The sequence below is a fragment of the Capricornis sumatraensis genome, chromosome 1 (genome assembly GCF_032405125.1).
Source record: "Capricornis sumatraensis isolate serow.1 chromosome 1, serow.2, whole genome shotgun sequence".
Lineage (NCBI taxonomy): Eukaryota > Metazoa > Chordata > Mammalia > Artiodactyla > Bovidae > Capricornis > Capricornis sumatraensis.
The window spans coordinates 101,389,463-101,409,347 of NC_091069.1; the positions used below are offsets into that span (position 1 = coordinate 101,389,463).

The following is a 19,885-nucleotide window of genomic DNA, read 5'->3' on the forward strand; positions in this document are numbered from 1 at the left end:
CTGGCTTACATTCATCATTTTTCCCTTGGGTCCTGATAAAGAGCCTATGATTCTTCCTGGCTTGTACACTCAGACATTTCAAGTTAACTTCAGAAATTGCATCACCTAAAATTTCCAGATATTTGGGGAGAATTTTGCGTTTAGTTCTTTCTGATGAACAGACATAGTTTTAATTCCTGACCTTATCCTGAGCTCACTTTTCCCCCAGAAAGGTTAATTCATGATCAGCTGAGAGCATTCACTCCCAGACTGTTCACAAATGCCTCATTTGGCCCTGTTGCATCCTTCCTGTTTGCCAGAATCTGTTCTGTTTTCCCCGTTGCCACAACATAAGTGCTGCTAAGAGCAGAGGTAATCAGCTGCAGCTTTGCGCCTGCACTGATCCAGCCCTCCCCGCAGCCCCCAGACCCCAGGTGCAGTAAGGCCTCTGTCCCCCAGCCTGCGGGTTATCTGGCAGCATTGCTGATCAAGGTAAAACATATTTATTCAAGCATCCAAATAATGTCTTCGTAATGCGTATTGATTTTTTTTTTTGACATAAGTTGTTCAGAAATGTTTACGGTTGCCTGCTGTTTACATTCCTGATGATGATGAGATATGGGGTGACTTCTGGTGGCTGCAGACCAGGAAACATAACCAGTTTCTCCAAATGAAAGGGGGAAAAGTCACTGTGTTTAAGAAAAATCAAACCTCCATCTAGTTGTCTTTCTCACGTTGGGTTTTAAGCCAGTTTTTTCACTCTCCTCTTTTACCCTCATCCAGAGGCTCTTCGGTTCCTCTTCACTTTCTGTCATTAAACTGGTATCATCTGCATATCTGAGGTTGTTGATGTTTCACTGAGCAATCTTGATAAGGACAGAGGAGTCTGGTGGGCTGCAGTCTATGGGGGTCACAAAGAGTCGGACACACCTGAACCACAGCAGCAGCCAGTTGTCTTTACCTGTCTTAGGTAACTCTGTATTTGGGGATTCTGGCAGGAATTGTGGTTACTTATTGGAAAATAATTCTGGAAACTACTAAATTAGGTTATTGTCTAGCATTAAAGTAGCTGACAAGGTCTTGCCTGTCTCTCAATGAGTTCACAACAGGTCTGGCCTGGAAGACAAAATATGATATGGAAATATGAGCTTAAAAGTCTATTAATTTGCTGTCTCTACTTTTACTTCACCATGATTTCCTATGTTTAGGGGCTCTGTCTGATCAGTGTTTGCTGCTGAGGCAGTTAAAACAGGTGTTGTGACTTTTTTACAAGGCGGCTGCCCTTCATGGGCGCTCCAAGCACTATGTGGGCACTCATTAGCACAGTCACGTCTGAGATAGGTGTGTGGGCCATATAGAATGGTCTTCTTTCTCTCACAACTGTTTCATTTCCTATAAGGAAAAAAGAAGCTTGGACAGCATCTTTGCAATGTGTTCATCATGTGATTTAGGAGGTCATTCCTGAGCCTACGTGTCTAAAAGGGGTTTGGTACAGAGCATAAACCTGAGACCCTTAATGATAGACTGAGGGATTCTACGAGGTCTCCAGGCCTGACTTGAAATAGCAAAATGAAGCAAGTTGCCATTTCAGTCCCATCCCTTGCAACTCATAGTCTTCTCTGGGGTTTGTTAAGCTATTAGCAGTGCATAGCTGGCATAACCAGAGCTAGCTCACGTGGCAGTCACGACCCTCCTGTCTCCTCTGTTGCTGCTTAGTCACTCAGTTGTGTCCAACTCTGACCCCATGGACTGTAGCCCACCAGGTTCCTCTGTCCGTGAAATTTACCAGGCAAGAATACTGGAGTGGGTTGCCATTTTCTGCTCCAGGGGATCTTCTTAACCCCGGTATCGAATCCATGTCTCCTGCTTAGCAAGTGGATTCTTTACCACTGAGCCACCTCCCAGGTGGCCCTTCTTCGATCTCCTAGCCTCAAGGAAATAAAAAGAAGCACCCTATAATATGAGGATGTATAGTTTCAAACCATCAGTGGTTGAGGATCTAAGAATTATATCTACTGTGAGAGGAATTTGCCCTTTAAAACTCCAAAAAATGGACCCATCCAATCCTTGACCACATACGGCAGAAACGTTGCTTAACTAGCCTCTCAGGTGGTCAGGAAGGATTTCTGATTTGCATCTTATTCTGTGCTAACAGGGTGACCCCAGAATCTGCTGCCAGGGCTCTCTGTGGAGTGTCATTCTTAGGGATCTTGTAAGCTGGGGTGCAGCCTCAGTATTGTGTACAATCCTCTTGTCCAAGCTCTGATGCTGCCCACCTGGTTTAGTTTGTGTTAGGGCTAAACACTGGAGAAGGCAATGGCACCCCACTCCAGTACTCTTGCCTGGAAAATCCCGTGGACGGAGGAGCCTGGTAGGCTGCAGTCCATGAGGTCGCTAAGAGTCGGACACGACTGAGTGACTTCACTTTCACTTTTCACTTTCATGCATTGGAGAAGGAAATGGCAACCCACTCCAGTGTTCTTGCCTGGAGAATCCCAGGGACAGAGAAGCCTGGTAGGAGGCCGTCTATAGGGTCGCACAGTCGGACACCACTGAAGCGACTTAGCAGCAGCAGCAGCAGGGCTAAACCCAAGCTAGGCACCACCATCCCGCGTGGCACTGGTGGTACAGAACCCACCTGCCTGTGCAGGAGACATAAGAGACTGAGGTTTAATCCCTGGTTTAGGAAGATCCCCCAGAGGAGGGCATGGCAACCCACTCCAGTGTTCTTGTCTGGAGAATCCCATGGACAGAGGAGCCATAGGGTCACGAAGAGTTGGACACAATTGAAGTGACTGAGCATACACATGGCAGAAAGTGTCAAAGTGCCTTGCATCTAGAATGCTAATGGGGTTTATTTCCTTAAATTTTCTGTAAAATGAAGGGGAAGAAAACAGGTTCCATCTGTAAGATATTTATCTCTTGCCAGGGTCTCCACTCTGAGCCTCTGGTTGTTTGCAAACAGCTCCTTCGTACCTATTCATAGATCCATGCCCAGGCAATTGTATTACAGAGAAGAAACTATTTTGTAAAGCCAGTTCTTGGAGAATAAAAAGATGTTTTAAAAGCCTCCTGCTGCACATTTTGAATGATTGTTAATATTGAATCTCTCTTAAATCTTAAAGGCTGTAACACTCACATGTTGGTATTTTTTTTTCTGCTTCTTTTTTTAAGAGAAAGGTGATGCCGAGCCAGAGAGTCCAGACAATGGCACATCGAATACATCGTAAGTCTCTTTCCTGTTTCTATCCCGAGTTCTTTAATAAGCTTATAATACAAAATAGCGCAAATATCTTGTTATAGTAATAATAATAATGGAAGGAAGTCTGTGGTTCTCTTTCTCATGATAATGCCTGCTTACATGCTTTTGGATACAGTTGCATTTTGAGGTCTTTCTAATGCTTTAGCCCAGTAAGAGCAATCTTGAAAACACAAGGCTCCTCTTTATAATGTACAGATAGATGTAATGAGATTTGATGGTATTATGGGGCGGAGGGAGGGAGGAGAGCTTTTGGAACTTGTTCAGCAACGTCTATCACTGTCATAAATAATTGGAGAATGTTTCTCACATACTGGGAGATCGTCTGTCCTACACACCTGGGAAGTACCTGTGTCATTTTAAAGCCTGCCCTTTGCAACCTCACCTCTGAATTATGTGAAATGTACAGTTATAGACATCCCTGGACCAGGAAGGATTATTCATGTTTTTGAGTTAACAAACGCAGTTGTAAAGAGATAAGAAAGGGCTCTTTTAAAACACATTCCACATTTCGTCTTTCTCCTCTCAATACTCAAGCAATCGAAAAAATGTTTGGATGATTAATTTGATGCCAAATTTATGTGCCAAAGTTTACATAACTCATGAGCTAACAAATTATTTTGGCTGAATAGGAATTAGTAACAAGTTTTTCTTTTTCTTAAAAATCATTATTTTTTATCATTTCTGAGGAGTTAAATGTGATTTCTTATTATAAGACAGTTTTGTGAATATATCTGTATTTGGACCAGTGCTCTTCTTACTAAGCATTTAAAGTGCTTTCTAGCCATTAGAAATGACAGCTTGTGATAGAACATTATTGAGTGTATTTGTCCAAGATGTGTTTCTCAGTCTAGGAAGAGTCTTTGGCTTGCATAGGATGACTATTTATTTCATAAAGATTCTGACTATTTGCTGGTTTTTCTTAAGATATATCCTAAAGTTATATCCTAAGATATAAGATATCCTAAAAATTATAAGTGGTTCTGTTATCATGATTTCTAATGATATAATGAATGTGTCTGGTTTTTAATTATTAAAATAGTACTAATTTTTAAATTTTTTACTATATAAAATAAGAAAAGGGTTTTAATGCCATCTGGAGGCATTCTAGAGAACTGAAAAGGGTAGAGTCACTTTTGAAAATTTGGTTCTTTTGAGCAGCGTTTGAGACTAGGTAAAAAGTTATGCAACTAAAATGTAAACTATTTGAGAGTAATTTTATTTTTATAATTAATTTTATAAAAGTGTTAATTATTATAGAGTCAACCATTTTTCAACAAAATCATTTTAAAAGCAGACAAAGATACATACAAAATATGTTAGAAAGCAGCTAGCATCCTACGTTTAATTTTTTCAAATTTAAAATCACATACAGTGGGAATTCCCTGGCTGTCCAGTGGTTAAGACTCCATACTTTCACTGCCCAGAGCCCAGGTTCAGCTCCTGGTTGGGCAACTAAGATCCCACAAACCTCACAGAACAACCGAAAAAGAAAAATCACGTTCAATAGACTCAAATTTTGTTAATGCAGTTTCATGTGCCACTAAAGCTCTCCTTCCCTTATACATTTCTGAAAAGTCTTAGTTTCTATAACTCATTACCTTAACAAAATCAATATGTTGTCTGAGAAATTACTTTTAAACCCTCCAGAGATTTGTGAATAGTGAAAGCTTGAAGCGTGACCCCACATTCCTGGACAAAGCAGTTCCTTATTCATCTGCTCACATCCTGCCTCTTGAACTAGAAATAGCAGAAATAAAGTCTGAGGTTGGTCCTGTGTTAAAAGTGGAGACTTCTGAGCTTGATCTTCTCATAGAGCCCTCTAGCAGTGGTTCTGTTATGATTAGGCAAGAGGAATAGCTTATTACAAATAAAGAGCAGGAACTCAGGCTGCCTTAGACTTGGGCAGAGATTTACCGTCTCTATGTGATACCCTATCTGAGCTTTATCTATACAGACAGATAAGTAGGGCAGGGATAGTACCCTTATTTTTCATATAAGGAATCTAAGGATCAGAAAAGTCATTCAATTTGAGTGATAAAACTAGAACACAAATCTTAGGATATTTTGCTTTTTGGGCCATTTACCATGATGAGGGGGTGAGTGGATCTTAGGAGACAAAACAAAGTCGTAAGTCAAACCAAGTAGAAAAATGGGAATTTATTTATTTGTTAAATGGTAAGCATATTAGTTTGCTAGGGCCTCTGTAACAACGTAGCACAAACTGGGTCCCGTGAACAAGAGAAATTTATTATCTAAGTTCTGGAAGCTAGAAACCCAATATTATCATTAGGGTTTGTTTCTACTATGAAGGAAGGATCTTTTTCTAGGTCTTGTTCATTGTTCTGTGAATAAACATCTCTCTGAGTTTCTTCACATCATCTTCCTCCTATGCATGTCTCTGTGCCCATATTTCCCCTTTTTATAAAAATACTAGTTATGTTGGATTTTGGCCCACCCTAATGATTTCATTTTAACATCATTACCCTGGTGAAGACCCTGTATCCACATAAAATCACCTTCTGGAGTACTAGAAGTTAGGACTTCAACATGTGGATTTTGAGAGGATACTCAACATTAAGGGTCAGGATAATCATAATGATTCAGAAGCCAGTTCAGCAGAATCAGACTGTACGGATGCCAGAAGGTGGAGCAAGCTGAGAAGACCTGATGGGTATCTGCTAAGTCACTTTAGTCATGTCTGACCCTATGTGACACCCACCAGGCTCCTCTGTTCATGGAATTTTCTAGGTAAGAATACTAGAGTGAGTTGCCATCCCCTCCTCCAGGGGATCTTCCCCACCCAGGGATTGAACCCAGGTCTCCTGCATTACAGGGAGATTCTTTACCATCTGAGCCACCAGGGAAGCCCGAGATAACCTGATAAAGCAGACCAAAATTATGAACTCCGTGGGAACTGAAGGGGTGAAGCAGAGCAGAGGAAACTGTCACTAACACGCACACAGGCACTGGGAAAGATGCATGTTCCGCATTTGTGGTTTGGTGGGAAAATGTCAACTTCCAAGATGCCTCTACATTCCTTTGTCTGTAGAGTTCCATGAACTGTGAGTTATTTAAAGGCATTTTATGGATTTAAATTGTAGTATAAAATTGAGTCTCCGTACAGCTCATTTTCCAAGGAAGCATCTTTCCTCACTGGCCTCTTTTAAAAGTGAGGCGGTTTAGTTGCGAAGTCATATCTGACTCTTATAACCCCATGGACTGTATGTACACCGCCAGACTCCTCTGTCCATGGGATTCTCCAGGCAAGCATACTGGAGTGGGTTGCCGTTTGCTTCTCCAGGGGATCTTCCTGACCCAGGAATCGAAGCGAGGTCTCCTGCATTGCAGGCAGATTCTTTACCAACCTAGCTGGAGATTAGCATTTTTGTGATGGCCAAGACATGGAAGCAACCTAAGTGTTCACTGACAGATGAATGGATAAAGAAAATGTGGTCTATGTACACAATGGAATATTATTCAGCTTTAAACAGAGGGATATCCTGCTACTTGTGACAATACAGACGGACCTTGAGGGCATCATGCTAGGTGAAATAAGTCCAACAGAAAGACGAATACCATATAACCTCACTTGATGTAGAATCTTTAAAAAAGAGAGAGTGCTCATAGATACGAAGAACAGATTAGTAGCCTCCAGAGACTGGGGGCGAGCAGTGGACAAAATGGGTGAAGGTGGTCAAAACATACAAACTTCTAGCTATAAAATTTAAAAGCCCTGGGAATGTAATGTAAATCATGGTGACTATAGTTAATAATCCTGTATTAAATATATGCAAGTTGCTAAGAGTAAATCTTAAAAGCTCTCATCACACACACACAAAAATGTATCTATGTGTGGTAATAGATGTCAACTAGAGTTACTGTGATGATCATTTTGCAGTATATACTTGTATGGAGTCATTACTGAAACATTGGTAATTAACGTTACTTCAGTAAACATTACCTCCTGAAACAAGTAAGAGCAGGAGGTTAATCATAACACATGATACGTCACTGCATAGGGGCTGCCTTATAGGACAGAGTAGCCTGGATAACACCTGAGGATCCCTTCAGGATATGTTATTGAATGGTTTTCTGAGTATTCATAAAGATGAGAGTTTTTTTAGATCTTTTTACAGTTTATTCTTAGCACACACACAAATTAAAATTTTTGTGATAGAATGCCAGTGTTCTCAGTGATAGAGAAGCTTATGTTGGATTAACTCTCCTGCTGATAACTATTGAAAACTCCAGATGAAATATTCTTATAAAAACAAAACTTAGAATTTGAAGACACTAGAGTCTGATCGAGAAAAGGCAGAAAACGTTGGCAGTTTGACCCTTGAAAGAAAGAAACTGGAATGCATGAGATCTACAGTTAGGCAGCTTCTCCTCTGAGGGCACTCCACATTCCACAAAGAACAACTGCGATGCAAGGCCATAATCATATAATCTTGAAGTGTCTGAAGATGGAGTTCAAGGCTGCCAGGGTGGCTGGGATTTAAGGGAGGAAATTCCAGAGAGAAGGCAGCCATACAGAAGAGAGTTCCACTTCTATATTTAAATTCCCTGTCATGCTTGAATGACTTCTAAACTGCATATGTATGGGGAAAGGCCAATGGGCCCAGTGGAAAACAATAACTGAACCACTGAAAAGCTGAGCAGAGATGTCAACATCTACTGCCTACGACTGCCTATAGAGTATGGAATTTGAATCTCACCCAAGTTATAGGGAATCTAATGTAAATCATTACAAATACTTGGGTTTTTGCCTGAAACCTCAGAAAGGCCTTGCCTTTAAGAATAAAGATTCACCCTAAAACTTAAGAGCAAAACCAAAGTAGATCATAACAAAATGTAATCCTAAGTATTCACAAGTTCAGCTAGTGATTTGTCTGAAAGAACAAAAATATTAATACTCTAAAGGTATAAAACAGAATCTAAAGCCTCTATAACATACCATGCAAAATATTTATTGCCTAACCCAAAATTAAAGAATATGTGTAGGAATAGGAAATTGTTATCCATAATCAAGAAAAAAAGTAACCTAAATGTTGGGATTTTCAGACAATAACTTTAAAGTAGATGTTAAAATATGTTCAAGATGTCCATCAGCAGATGAATGGATAAGAAAGCGGTGGTACATATACACAATGGAGTATTACTCAGCCATTAAAAAGAATACATTTGAATCAGTTCTGATGAGATGGATGAAACTGGAGCCGATTATACAGAGTGAAGTAAGCCAGAAAGAAAAACACCAAAACAGTATACTAACACATATATATGGAATTTAGAAAGACGGCAATGATGACCCTGTATGCGAGACAGCAAAAGAGACACAGATGTGTAGAGCGGACTTTTGGAATCAGAGGGAGAGGGAGAGGGTGGGATGATTTGGGAGAATAGCATTGAAACATGTATACTATCATGTAAGAAACGAATTGCCAGTCTATGTCCAATGCAGGATACAGGATGCTTGGGGCTGGTGCACGGGGATGACCCAGAGAGATGTTATGGGGAGGGAGGTGGGAGGGGGGTTCATGTTTGGGAACGCATGTACACCCGTGGTGGATTCATGTCAATGTATGGCAAAATGAATACAGTATTGTAAAGTAAAATAAAGTAAAAATAAAAATTAAAAAAATAAAATAAAAAAATGTAAAAAAATAAAATAAAATATGTTCAAGAACATAAACAAAAACATGGTCATAGTAAGCAAAAGAAGAGGACTCTCAGCAGGGAAATGAAAATGATTCAGACAAACCAAATAAAAATTCTGCAACTGAAAAGCAACATGTTTAAAATGAAAATGTCATTGGATAATCTTAAGTGAAAAATGGAAATGATGAGATAACGGGGGAATAAACTTCAGATCAGTAAGCATTATCTAATATGAAGAACAATGAGAATGAAGATTAAAAACAATGAGCAGAACCTCAGTGAATTATAGGACAGTGTCAAGCAATATAATATACATGTAATTGGGGTCCCAGAGGAGAGGACAGAGAAGTAGATCAGAAACAACATTTGAAGAACTAATAGCTGAAACCTTCCTAAACTGGCTGAAAACATGAACTTACATGAAGCTCAGCAAATCGTGCTGCTGTTGCTAAGTCGCTTCCGTCGTGTCCCACTCTGTGCGACCCCATAGACGGCAGCCCACCAGGCTCCTCTGTCCCTGGGCTTCTCCAGGCAAGAACACTGGAGTGGGTTGCCATTTCCTTCTCCAGTGCATGTATGCATGCTAAGTCACTTCAGTCATGTCTGACTCTGCGACCCTATGGACAGCAACCTACCAGGCTCCTCTGTCCACGGGATTCTCTAGGCAAGAACATTGGAGTGGGTTGCCATTTTCCTTCTCCCAACAAATCCTAAACAGGATAAAGAAAAGTAAAACCACACCTTAAAAGATTATAGTAAAATTGCTGAAACCTAAATTAAAGAGATCTTGAAAATCTTAAACATTGGTAGAGAAAAATAACATATTATGTTTAAGGTATCAGTGATGCAGTTAACCAAAAGATTCCTACCACAGAGTACAGAGGCTGGAATACAAGCAAAGACATCATTAAAGTGCTGAAAGACAAAAAAAAAAAAAAAAAAGAAGATAAGTGTCAAGTTAGAATTATAAATCTAGCTAAAATATCCTTCAAAATAAAGTGAAATAAAGTTATTTTTGATGTTATATAATCTGAGAGAATTTGTCTCCAGGAGGCTTGCACTACAATAAATGATAAAGGAAATTTGTCAGACTGAAGGGTAGTAATATCAGGTGGACGTTCAAACCTACATGAAGGAAGTATTTACAGGACATGAAAAATATATGTGTAAATATAAAAGATTATTTAATGCTAAAAATAAGATACTGTTTTATGGAATTTATGATGTATGCAAATATAAACTATATGATAAAATAGCTCAAAGGATAAGAGAGGGTAAGTGGAATTGCATGACTACAAGATTCTTACATTTTATGTGAAGTTATATATAATAATATTAAATGCAGGTAGGCTGGCAGTAAGTTAAGGATGCATGGTGAAATACCTAGCAAAACACTAAAAATATCCAAAAGAGCATAAATGCCATTGGAGGCATTAAAATAGAATACCAAAATAGGTTAGACTGAAAAGACTGCCTACTGTCTTTAAGATATACAGTTTAAATACAAAAAACAGCAGGTTGAAGCCAAAAGAGGGAAAGGTAGACTGTGTAAATAGTAAGTATAAGAAAGCTAGGGTGATACTATTAAACTACCAAATAGAGGTCTAGATGGAAAGTATTAGGAGAGGTAAAAAGAACATTTTCTCATTCTAAAAAGGTTAGTTAATGAAGAAACCATAACAGTCATAATATGTGTGTGTTTGCTAATAGATCATCAAAATATGTGAAACAAAAGCTGAGAGAACAACAATAGAAATCTTTTAAATCCCTTTCTTCAGTAATCAATTAAAAAAAATCAAGCAAAATATTAGGAAGCACATAGAAGATTTGAACATCAACAACCACTTTGTCCTAACTGAAATTTATAAAACGCTACCCAAAAAGTGTAAGATATAATGTAATCAAGCACACATGATTCGCTCACCAAGATAGACCTTATTGTGCACAGTAAAAGGCATATCAATAAATTCTGTAGGATTGAAATCTTAAAGAATATGTTCTATGATCACAGCATGATTCCATTATAAGTCAATAGCAATGGAATTCCAGGAAACCTCTAATATTTAAAAGTTAAATCGCATTCCTAAATAGAATAATCAAAAAGGAAATTAGAAAATAATTTTAACTGAATGAAAATGCATGTACAATTTATGAGCTTTTATTGGATTCACTAAAACGATATGCACAACAGAAACAAATATATAACTTTACATGGCTAGATGAGAAGAGAACAAAGGTGAACAACTGTAATTTATGCTTCCACTTTAAGAAGCTAGAAAAGGAAGAATAAATTAAACCGAAATAATTAGGAAGAAATACATATAACAATAGGAGTAGAAATTGTAAGACAATAGAAAAAAATTAAGAAAGCCAAAATTTGTTTCTTTTAAAAATTTAGTAAAATTAGCAAAACACTGACGGAACTAATCAAGGAAGAAAAGAGGAAAAATATAAATTACCAACGTCAGCAAAGAAAAAGTCGTCATAACTGCATGTCCTACAGAAATTTAAACAGTAATAACTGGATATTATGAATTAATTTCTGCTAATTAATTTGACAGCTTAGATGAAATAGTTTCCTCAGAAAATGTAATTTATCATAACTGCCATGAGAAAAAAATAGAATATCTGAATGACCCTATTACTATTAAAGAATTTGAATTTGTATTCAAAACTTTTCCACAAAGAAAATTCCTCCAGAGCCAGATGGTTTCACTGGCAAATTCCATCAAAACTTAAGTAAGAAATATTTCTACCAATGAAACACCAAAAATGATCTACTAGTCTTACACAAACTCCTTCAGAAAATAGGAAAGGAAAAAAAACTACTGAATTTATTGTTATAAAGTAGTGTAACCTTGATACCAAAATATGACATAGGATTGTAAGAAAGAAAGTTATCACCAATAAGAAAGTTATCACCCAATATTTCTTATAAACATTAAAAACTTAAACGTCTTAACAAACCATTAGTATATATGATCCAATGATACACGAGGATATGATTCATTATAACCAAATAGGGTTTATCACAGGAATGGATAGTTGACTTAACATTAGAAAACATAATCAATATAATCTACCATATTAATAAAATAATGGAGAAAACCATATGATCCTCTAAATCAATGAAGGAAAGGCATTTGACATGATTCAGCACCCATCTATGACTTTTAAAACTCAGCAAACTAGGACAAGAAGAGATCTTACTTTATCTGACAAAGGGAATCTGCCCCCACACCTCCTGCTAACACCATATTTAATGGCGAAATACCAAACACTTTCCTCCTGAGATCAAGAACATAGCATTAATGTCTGCATTATCTCCTCTATTTAGCATTGCACTGGAAGTTCTCAGTTCACTTCAGTTCAGTCGCTCAGTTGTGTCCGACTCTTTGCAACCCCATGAACCGCAGCACGCCAGGCCTCCCTGTTCATCACCAACTCCCGGAGTCCACCCAAACCCATGTCCATTGTGTCGGTGATGCCGTCCAACCATCTCATCCTCTGTCATCCCCTTCTCTGAAGTTCTAATCAGTGCAATAAGGCAAGAAAAGGAAATAATAGACATAAAGATTGAAAAATCTTTTGGAAAAATCTTTATGAATGATTGCTTATAGAGAAAATCCTAAGAAATTTAATAAACAACTACTAGGGCTTTCCAGGTGGTGCTAGTGGTAAGGAACCCCCCTGCCAATGCAGGAGACATAAAAGGCACAGGTTCAATCCCTAGGTCAGGAAGATCTCCTGGAGGAGAGCGCGGCAACCCACTCCAGTATTCTTGCCCGGAGAATCCCATGGACAGAGGAGCCTGTGGGCTACCGTCTACAGAGTCCAAAGAGTTGGACATGACAGAAGCAACTTAGCACACATGCTGCTAGAACCAGTAAATGAATTCAGCAGGGTCAGTTTACAAAGCTCAACTGTGTTTCTAATAGCAATAAACAGTGAACAGTTGCAAAATGAAATAAAAGCCACCCTGTTTACAATGACATAAAATGCTGAATAAATTTAGCAAAAGACATTAAACCTTGAGGAGAGAAATTTTATACTTAGATGGAGAGAAGTTCATAAATTGGAAGGCGGCTGCTGCTGCTGCTAAGTTGCTTCAGTTGTGTCTGACTCTGTGCGACCCCATAGACGGCAGCCCACCAGGCTCCCCCGTCCTTGGGATTCTCCAGGCAAAAACACTGGAGTGGGTTGCCATTTCCTTCTCCAATGCATGAAAGTGAAAAGTGAAAGTGAAATCGCTCAGTCGTGTCCGACTCTTCGCAACCCATGGACTGCAGCCCACCAGGCTCCTCCGTCCATGGGATTTTCCAGGCAAGAGTACTGGAATGGGGTGCCATTGCCTTCTCCGAAATTGGAAGGCTAATTGAATGTTAATATGTCAGTTCTTATACAACTATGACGTAATGTTAATCAAAGGGCAGTAGGACACTGATAGAAAATGACAAGTTGCCTTGCAAATTTTTATAGACAAGCAAGGGACCTTGGTAGCCAAAAAAGTGTTGAAGAAGAGCAAATTTGGAGGCCATACAGTACCTGATTTCAAGGCTTACTGTAAAACTAAAGTAATTAAGATAGTGTGGCACTGACCTAAGACAGATAAAATAGAGTCTGGAAATAGACCCACAAATATATGGTCACCTGATTTTTGATAAAGACATTAAGCTGTTGAGTGGAGAAAGCCAAGTCTTCAACAAATGGTGCTTGAGCAGCTGCTGGGGAAACATATGAATCTCACGCCAGACACAATGGAGATGGATCACAGACCTCAACAAAGCCAAAACTGCAAAGCTTCTAAAAGAAAGCATAGGACAATTTCTTTATAACCTGCAATGATTTCTTACAGAAACCACAAAACCAGAGAAAAGAAAGCCCTGATGAATTGGACTTCATCAAAATTCTAAATCTATGGTCATTGAAATGACAAGACGAGACCCAAACTGGGAGAATATATTTACAGTACATATACCTGACAAATACTTTGTGTCCAGAATATATAAGGAATTCTGACAATTCAATAACAAAATGATGAAAACACAGATATTTTTAAATGGGCAAAGCCTTGAACAAAACAAAAGAAGATATATAAGTGGCCAATAAGGAATTGAAAACATTCATTTTACTGATAATATTCCTCTTCAGGGAAATGCAAATTAAAGCCTCAATGAAATACTACTATATACCCACTAGAATGATTAAAACTGAAAAGACCAACACCACCAAACAATCATGGGTTATGAAGCAACTGAAACGCTAGTGTATTGCTGTTGTGAGTGTAAAACTCACATAACCATTTTAAAAAACTGTTTCTTATACACACATTTATTGCATTCCCCAGCAATTAGGTACACAGTTCCATTTGAAACTATTAACATGGGAAAAATGAAAAACATATGTCATTAAAAGATTAGTACAAGGATTTTAATAGTGGTTTTACTCTTGATAGTCAGAAACTGGAAACAACCCCAATATACATCAGCTGGTAAATGGATAAACAATTCTGGCATATTGGAATACTGGAACACTTTCCAATGTACTGGAAACATAATGGAATACTTCTAATAAAAAATTAACAAATTCCCCAACATCATCTTTAGATCCAGTGCAATCTGAATCAAAATTCCAGCAAGTTATTTTGTGGATATCAACAAACTGATTCTAAAGTCTGTAAGGGAAAAGGCAAAGACGTCGAATAGCCAATACAAGAAGAAAGAAGAAGAAAGAAGAACAAAGTTGGAGGGCCCAAACTACCCAGCTTCAAGGCTTACTATAAAGCTACAGTACTTAGCAAAAAAGTAGCTAAGTAATGATGGAACACAATAGAGAGCCCAGAAACAGACCCACCTAAATATAGTCAGCCGGTCTCAGAAAAGCAATTAAAGACAATCCGATGGACACAGATGGTCTTTTCAACAAATGGTGGTGGAACACTGTATATCCACATATTCAAAAACTGAATCCAGACACAGCCTTACACTCCTCACTAAAATTAACCCACAGTGGATCGCAGACCTAAGTGTAAAACACAGCACCGTAAAACTCCTGGAAGATCGCACAGAAGAAAACCTACATGGGGACTTCCCTGACGGTCCAGTGGTTAAGACTCCACCATGCTCCCAGTGCAGAGGACACGGGTTTGATCCCTGGTCAGGGAACTAAGATCCCGCACGCTGCATGGCACAGCCAAAAGAAAAGAAAAAAAAAAAAAACACCTCCATGACCTTGACTATGGTGATGACCTTTTAGAGCAAGTGACTAAGGCAGACTGAAATCCTTTTAGATTTAACATCTTTACTAGAAAAGTTCTAGGAATAAGGAGCACATGGAGATCTCCCAGACACAGGGAAGACTGCAATTTGGCAGGGTCACTGTGCTTGCTTAATCCAGATTTGCCCACCACTGGCCAACCAATGCTCAAGTCTGAGGTGGAAAGCATAGGCTTGTAGAAAACTCCTAAGGCAGCACCCGTCGGCATTTGAACAAAATAGCGATAACTTTAAAGAATAAATGAGGATTCAAAATGACCTTCATAAATTAAGGAAACTGGATTAAACACAAACAGTTAAATTTTTACAAAAAGAAATAACAAAATGTAGTGGAAGGAAATGGTCTGCCCGGCGTGCACATTGTACAATAAAAGACTGGGAAACTATTATGAGCTCAGACTGAACTAGAGCAACCCACAAAACCTTCTTTCTCCAAAGTTAATACAGTAGTTGGAATATATGGTAAGGGCCCATTACCTAGTAGAAACTGAAGTCGCTCAGTCGTGTCCAACTCTTTGCGACCCGTGGACTGTAGCCCACAAGCTCCTCTGTCCATGGGATTCTCCAGGCAAGAATACTGGAGTGGGTTGCCATTTCCTTCTCCAGGGGATCTTCCCGACCCAGGGATCGAACCCAGGTCTCCCACATTGCAGGCAGATGCTTTAACCTCTGCACCACCAGGGAAGCCCTTAAATACAAGAATAGAGTCTCTCAGAAAACTTCCTATAGAGACACAGAACTTCAGATCCAAGTACTAACATCGAAGATTTCAAGGGAGGAAAGGAAGCCAGGTTGAAAGAAGAAGGGGAAGGAGGCGGGAGAGGGGGGCGAAAGGGGTGGCCTTACAGACGTCTCCTGCCACCTACAGATACCCAGGCGTTATGGGACTTTTCACTGGGCCTCCAGAGAAGGGAGGACTGGAACTCGGCCCTACCAGAAATCAGCCCAGACCAGAAGCAGAATTCGAGTTCTCTGCCAAGAGGAGGTGATCAGTCTCCAATCCTCAGCTCAGGCTGAGGGCCCTTCAACCAGATTCCTGCATCCAGGACCGGGGGACTAGAAAAACAGGGAAGGAAAGAAAGTTAAGGAGAGGAAAGAGAGAGGGAAGAGGAGAGAGGTCAATAAAGTCTCTTGTTCCTTACTGGTCGGGGCACTCTGGCCAGTTGTCCGCGTCAGGAGGAGACCAGGGACAAAAGGGTCCCAGTTGCGGCCTCTGGGTCTGGTCCATTGGCAGGCAAGCTGGCCCCTGAGTACCCCGAGTGGTCAGGATGTCAGTCTCAGTGAAGAAGAGTCTCCGCCAGAGTCGCCATTTGTTGGAGGAAGAGGGACCCCTTCCAGGGCCCGAAACTGGGCTCTTGTCTAACACTCGGAAATGAATTGTCCGAGGAGACACATGTGCTGACAAAGCAAGAGATTTTATTGGGAAAGGGCACCTGGGTGGAGAGCAGTAGGGTAAGAGAACCCAGGAGAACCTAGTAGGCACTCAGTAAATTCTTATTATTACTATTTAACAGTAATAATATGTGACATAGAGAGAAAGTGAAAAGAGAGGAAGAGGGAAAGCAACCCTGTCTCTGCAGTTGGTACAGATCAGAGCTTAATGAGAATTTTCATCTCTCCTTTTAAAAAGATAACACCATTAGAAACGGTTAAGTTTACAAAGACTCTTGAGAGTCCCTTGGACAGCAAGATGAAACCAGTCAATCCTAAAGGAAATCAACCCTGAATATCCACTGGAAGGACTGATGCTGAATGTCTACTACTTTGGCCACCTGATGCAAAGACTCACTGGAAAAGACCCTGGTGCTGGGAAAGATTGAAGGCAAAAGAAGAAGCAGGGTGACAGAGGATGAGATGGTTAGATGTATCACTGTTAAATTTCTGGGAGATAGCGAAGGACAGGAAAGCAGTCCATGGCGTTGTGAAATGTTTGATATGACTTAGTGACTGGACAGCAGCAGGAAGTTTACAAAGTCTAGAGAAGCTGGGGCTGTGAAGAAAAAGGCTGAGTGGTCAGTTTTTCTCCAGAGATGTCAGCCGGAAGTGCTCTTCTCCCGGCCTGCAGACTGTAGGACCAGAGGCCAGCAGTTCATGGCTTTACCTGTCCCCAGAGGTGGCTGGAGAATTCACCTCCACCGCTGCTGACCTTAAACATCTTGGAAGACTTGGATATCACTGACTAGTGGAACAAAGTGGGTCTAAATGATGTCCAAAGCTCCTTTCCAGGTGTCTGATGTGTGCCTGTGAGTCATTTATAAAGGTGAAAGGTGATCCATGTTATATCAATGAGTTTATATCAACTCCATCAATTCAGGCCACTGTATAATAAACTACCATAGACTCAGTGGCATATAAACAGCAGAAAGTTATTTCTCATAGCTTTGGAGGCTAGCAAATCTAGGATCAAGTTGCCGGCCGGCTCAGTGCCAAAACCAAAAACTTCCTGGCTTGCAGGCGGCTATCTTCTTGCCGTGTCTTCACACTGCAAAGAATGGAGACACAGGAAGCAAATTCTGCTGTGTCTCTTCTTGTAAGGAGGCATTAATCCCATTCGTGCCGATGCTACCTTCATGACCTCATACCTCCCAAAGGCCTGCCTCCTAATACCATTACATTAAGGGTTAGGATTTCAACATATAAGTTTGGGAGAGGGGACACAGCCCATAGTTATTTATTAAACATATCTTATGCCCATTGTAGAATTACCTTAGAAAATGTTAAATATGGAGGGAAAATATACAAAGGAACAGTTATGTGCTAAACATATAAAGAAATCTCTCACTTATGCATGTGCTTTTAATAATAAGATTATAGAAACTAATCATATAATAGGTTTTGGAATTTGAGAGATCAAAGTCGATTTGAGAACTGTTACCAAAAGAGGTTATTTTCTTTTTAGAGAAATCTGAAACCTTCCTGATATTTATTTTGGCCATAGCAATCGGTGTCTAAAATGATGAACTGTGACTGTTCTTTTAGCCCGTGAGGTACCTTCCCGAGAGACTGCCTTTCCGTATCTGTTTAAGTCATTTGCCAGGATCCTGTCTGCTAGGAAAATGAGAAATCTAGTGTAGGCCCTTTGTCTAGAGAAAAGTGGCCAGATCCCGTTTCTCCAATTCTTAGGCACAGAATAAAAAATAACCGTGGAAGGCTCTTTCGGGCTCCTCGGACTCCCTCCTTACGTAGATGCAATGAGATTGAAGGCCTTCGAGAGGTGTGGTGTGTCCAGTGGATATGGAGGGAAGACTTTGACCCAGCCTTCAGGAACCAACTGGTCCAACCGGGAATGGGCAACGTTGCTGAAAGGGAGGAGGGGGCAGGAAGTTGTTTCACCTGAGGCGGAAATTAGATGTCGCTCTGTGCTGGTTGTCAGTCATTCGGTCTTGCCCAAATCTGTGACCCCAGAGAATGTCGGGAAGAGAAGGGACTGGCTCCCCACTCCAGTATTCTTGCCTGGAGAATTGCATGGACAGAGGAGCCTGGTGGGCTCCACGGGGTGGCAAAGACTCAGACATGACTGAGTGACTAACACTTTCACTTTGTGTTAATTGTACTCTCAGGTTAAAATACTAAATGAATCCAGAAATGTAGATTGGAACTTATGCCATTCCAGAACAAGGCTGCGAACCTTAACTTCCATATCCATACACCAGACGGAAAGGCCCATCGTCCCAGAGATCATAAAAGAAAATTCTTTGACCAAACTAGGAAGTCCAATCGCATCTCCTGTTTGGTGCCCCTGGACTCATGTTTTCTGTTTTCTCTATACCTGGATTCCATCCAAGCATATCTCTCAAGGTGTCAGCTAGGTCAGGGTATCTCAAGCTTTTTTAATTTTTTTATTATATAAAGGGTTTGTAATTTAATTGTGATAAAATACACATAACATAAAATTTACCACTTTAAGCATCTTGAAGTGTACAATCCAGAAGCATTTAGTACATTCACATTTCTGTGGCTACCATCACCACCAAGTATTCCCAGAGGTCTTCATCTTCCCAAGCTGAAATTCTGTTCTCATTAATACCAAATTAATAAATTGTCATAGCCAATGTCTCTCTGTTTCCTCTTCCCTCTAACCCATAGAAACCACTACTCCACTTGCTGTCTCTATAATTTTGACTACTCTAGGGACCTCATAGAAGTGGAATCAGACAGTATTTGTCCTTTCATGTCTGACTTATTTCACTTTGCGTAATGTCTTCAAGGTTCATCCATGTTATACTATGTGTCAGAATTTCCTTCCTCTTTAAAAAGGCATTTTCTTTCCCTTTAAAACACATGAATAATATTCCATCATGTGTATAGACATTTTATTTATCCAGTTATCCATCAATAATCATTTAAAGTACACCTACCCTTTTAGCTGTTGTGAATTACACTGCTATGAACATGAGTATACAAATATCCCCTCCTGCTTTCATTCTTTGGAGTACACACACATCTCAAATTTTCGAATATAACCTACTCAGTCAGCCATACAGCACATCCTGTGAGAGTGTATGTTTCAAACGAAAGTGTCACAAAACATTACCCGCCATGACACTGATGTTTTCTATTCTTAGTATTTTTTTTTTTTTTTTTTTAGTGCAAGACAAACCACACAAATTCATTTTTGTCAACCCAGGTTCACGAAACATAGTAAAGGTTACTGACCAACAAACGAGATATTATTAATAACTTGTGCCAAGGAAGTGAGGGAAGAAAA

General features: G+C 39.8%; 1 protein-coding gene across 1 annotated transcript in view; it reads left to right on the forward strand.

Moving 5' to 3' along the window:
* The window catches only part of AFF3 (ALF transcription elongation factor 3), a 565,373-nt gene that overhangs the window by 386,532 nt on the left and 158,956 nt on the right, over window positions 1–19,885 (forward strand). The window contains exon 8 of the mRNA XM_068973380.1: window positions 3,154–3,205. Coding sequence (XP_068829481.1) covers window positions 3,154–3,205 — 52 coding nt within the window. The remainder of the gene's footprint in view (window positions 1–3,153; window positions 3,206–19,885) is intronic.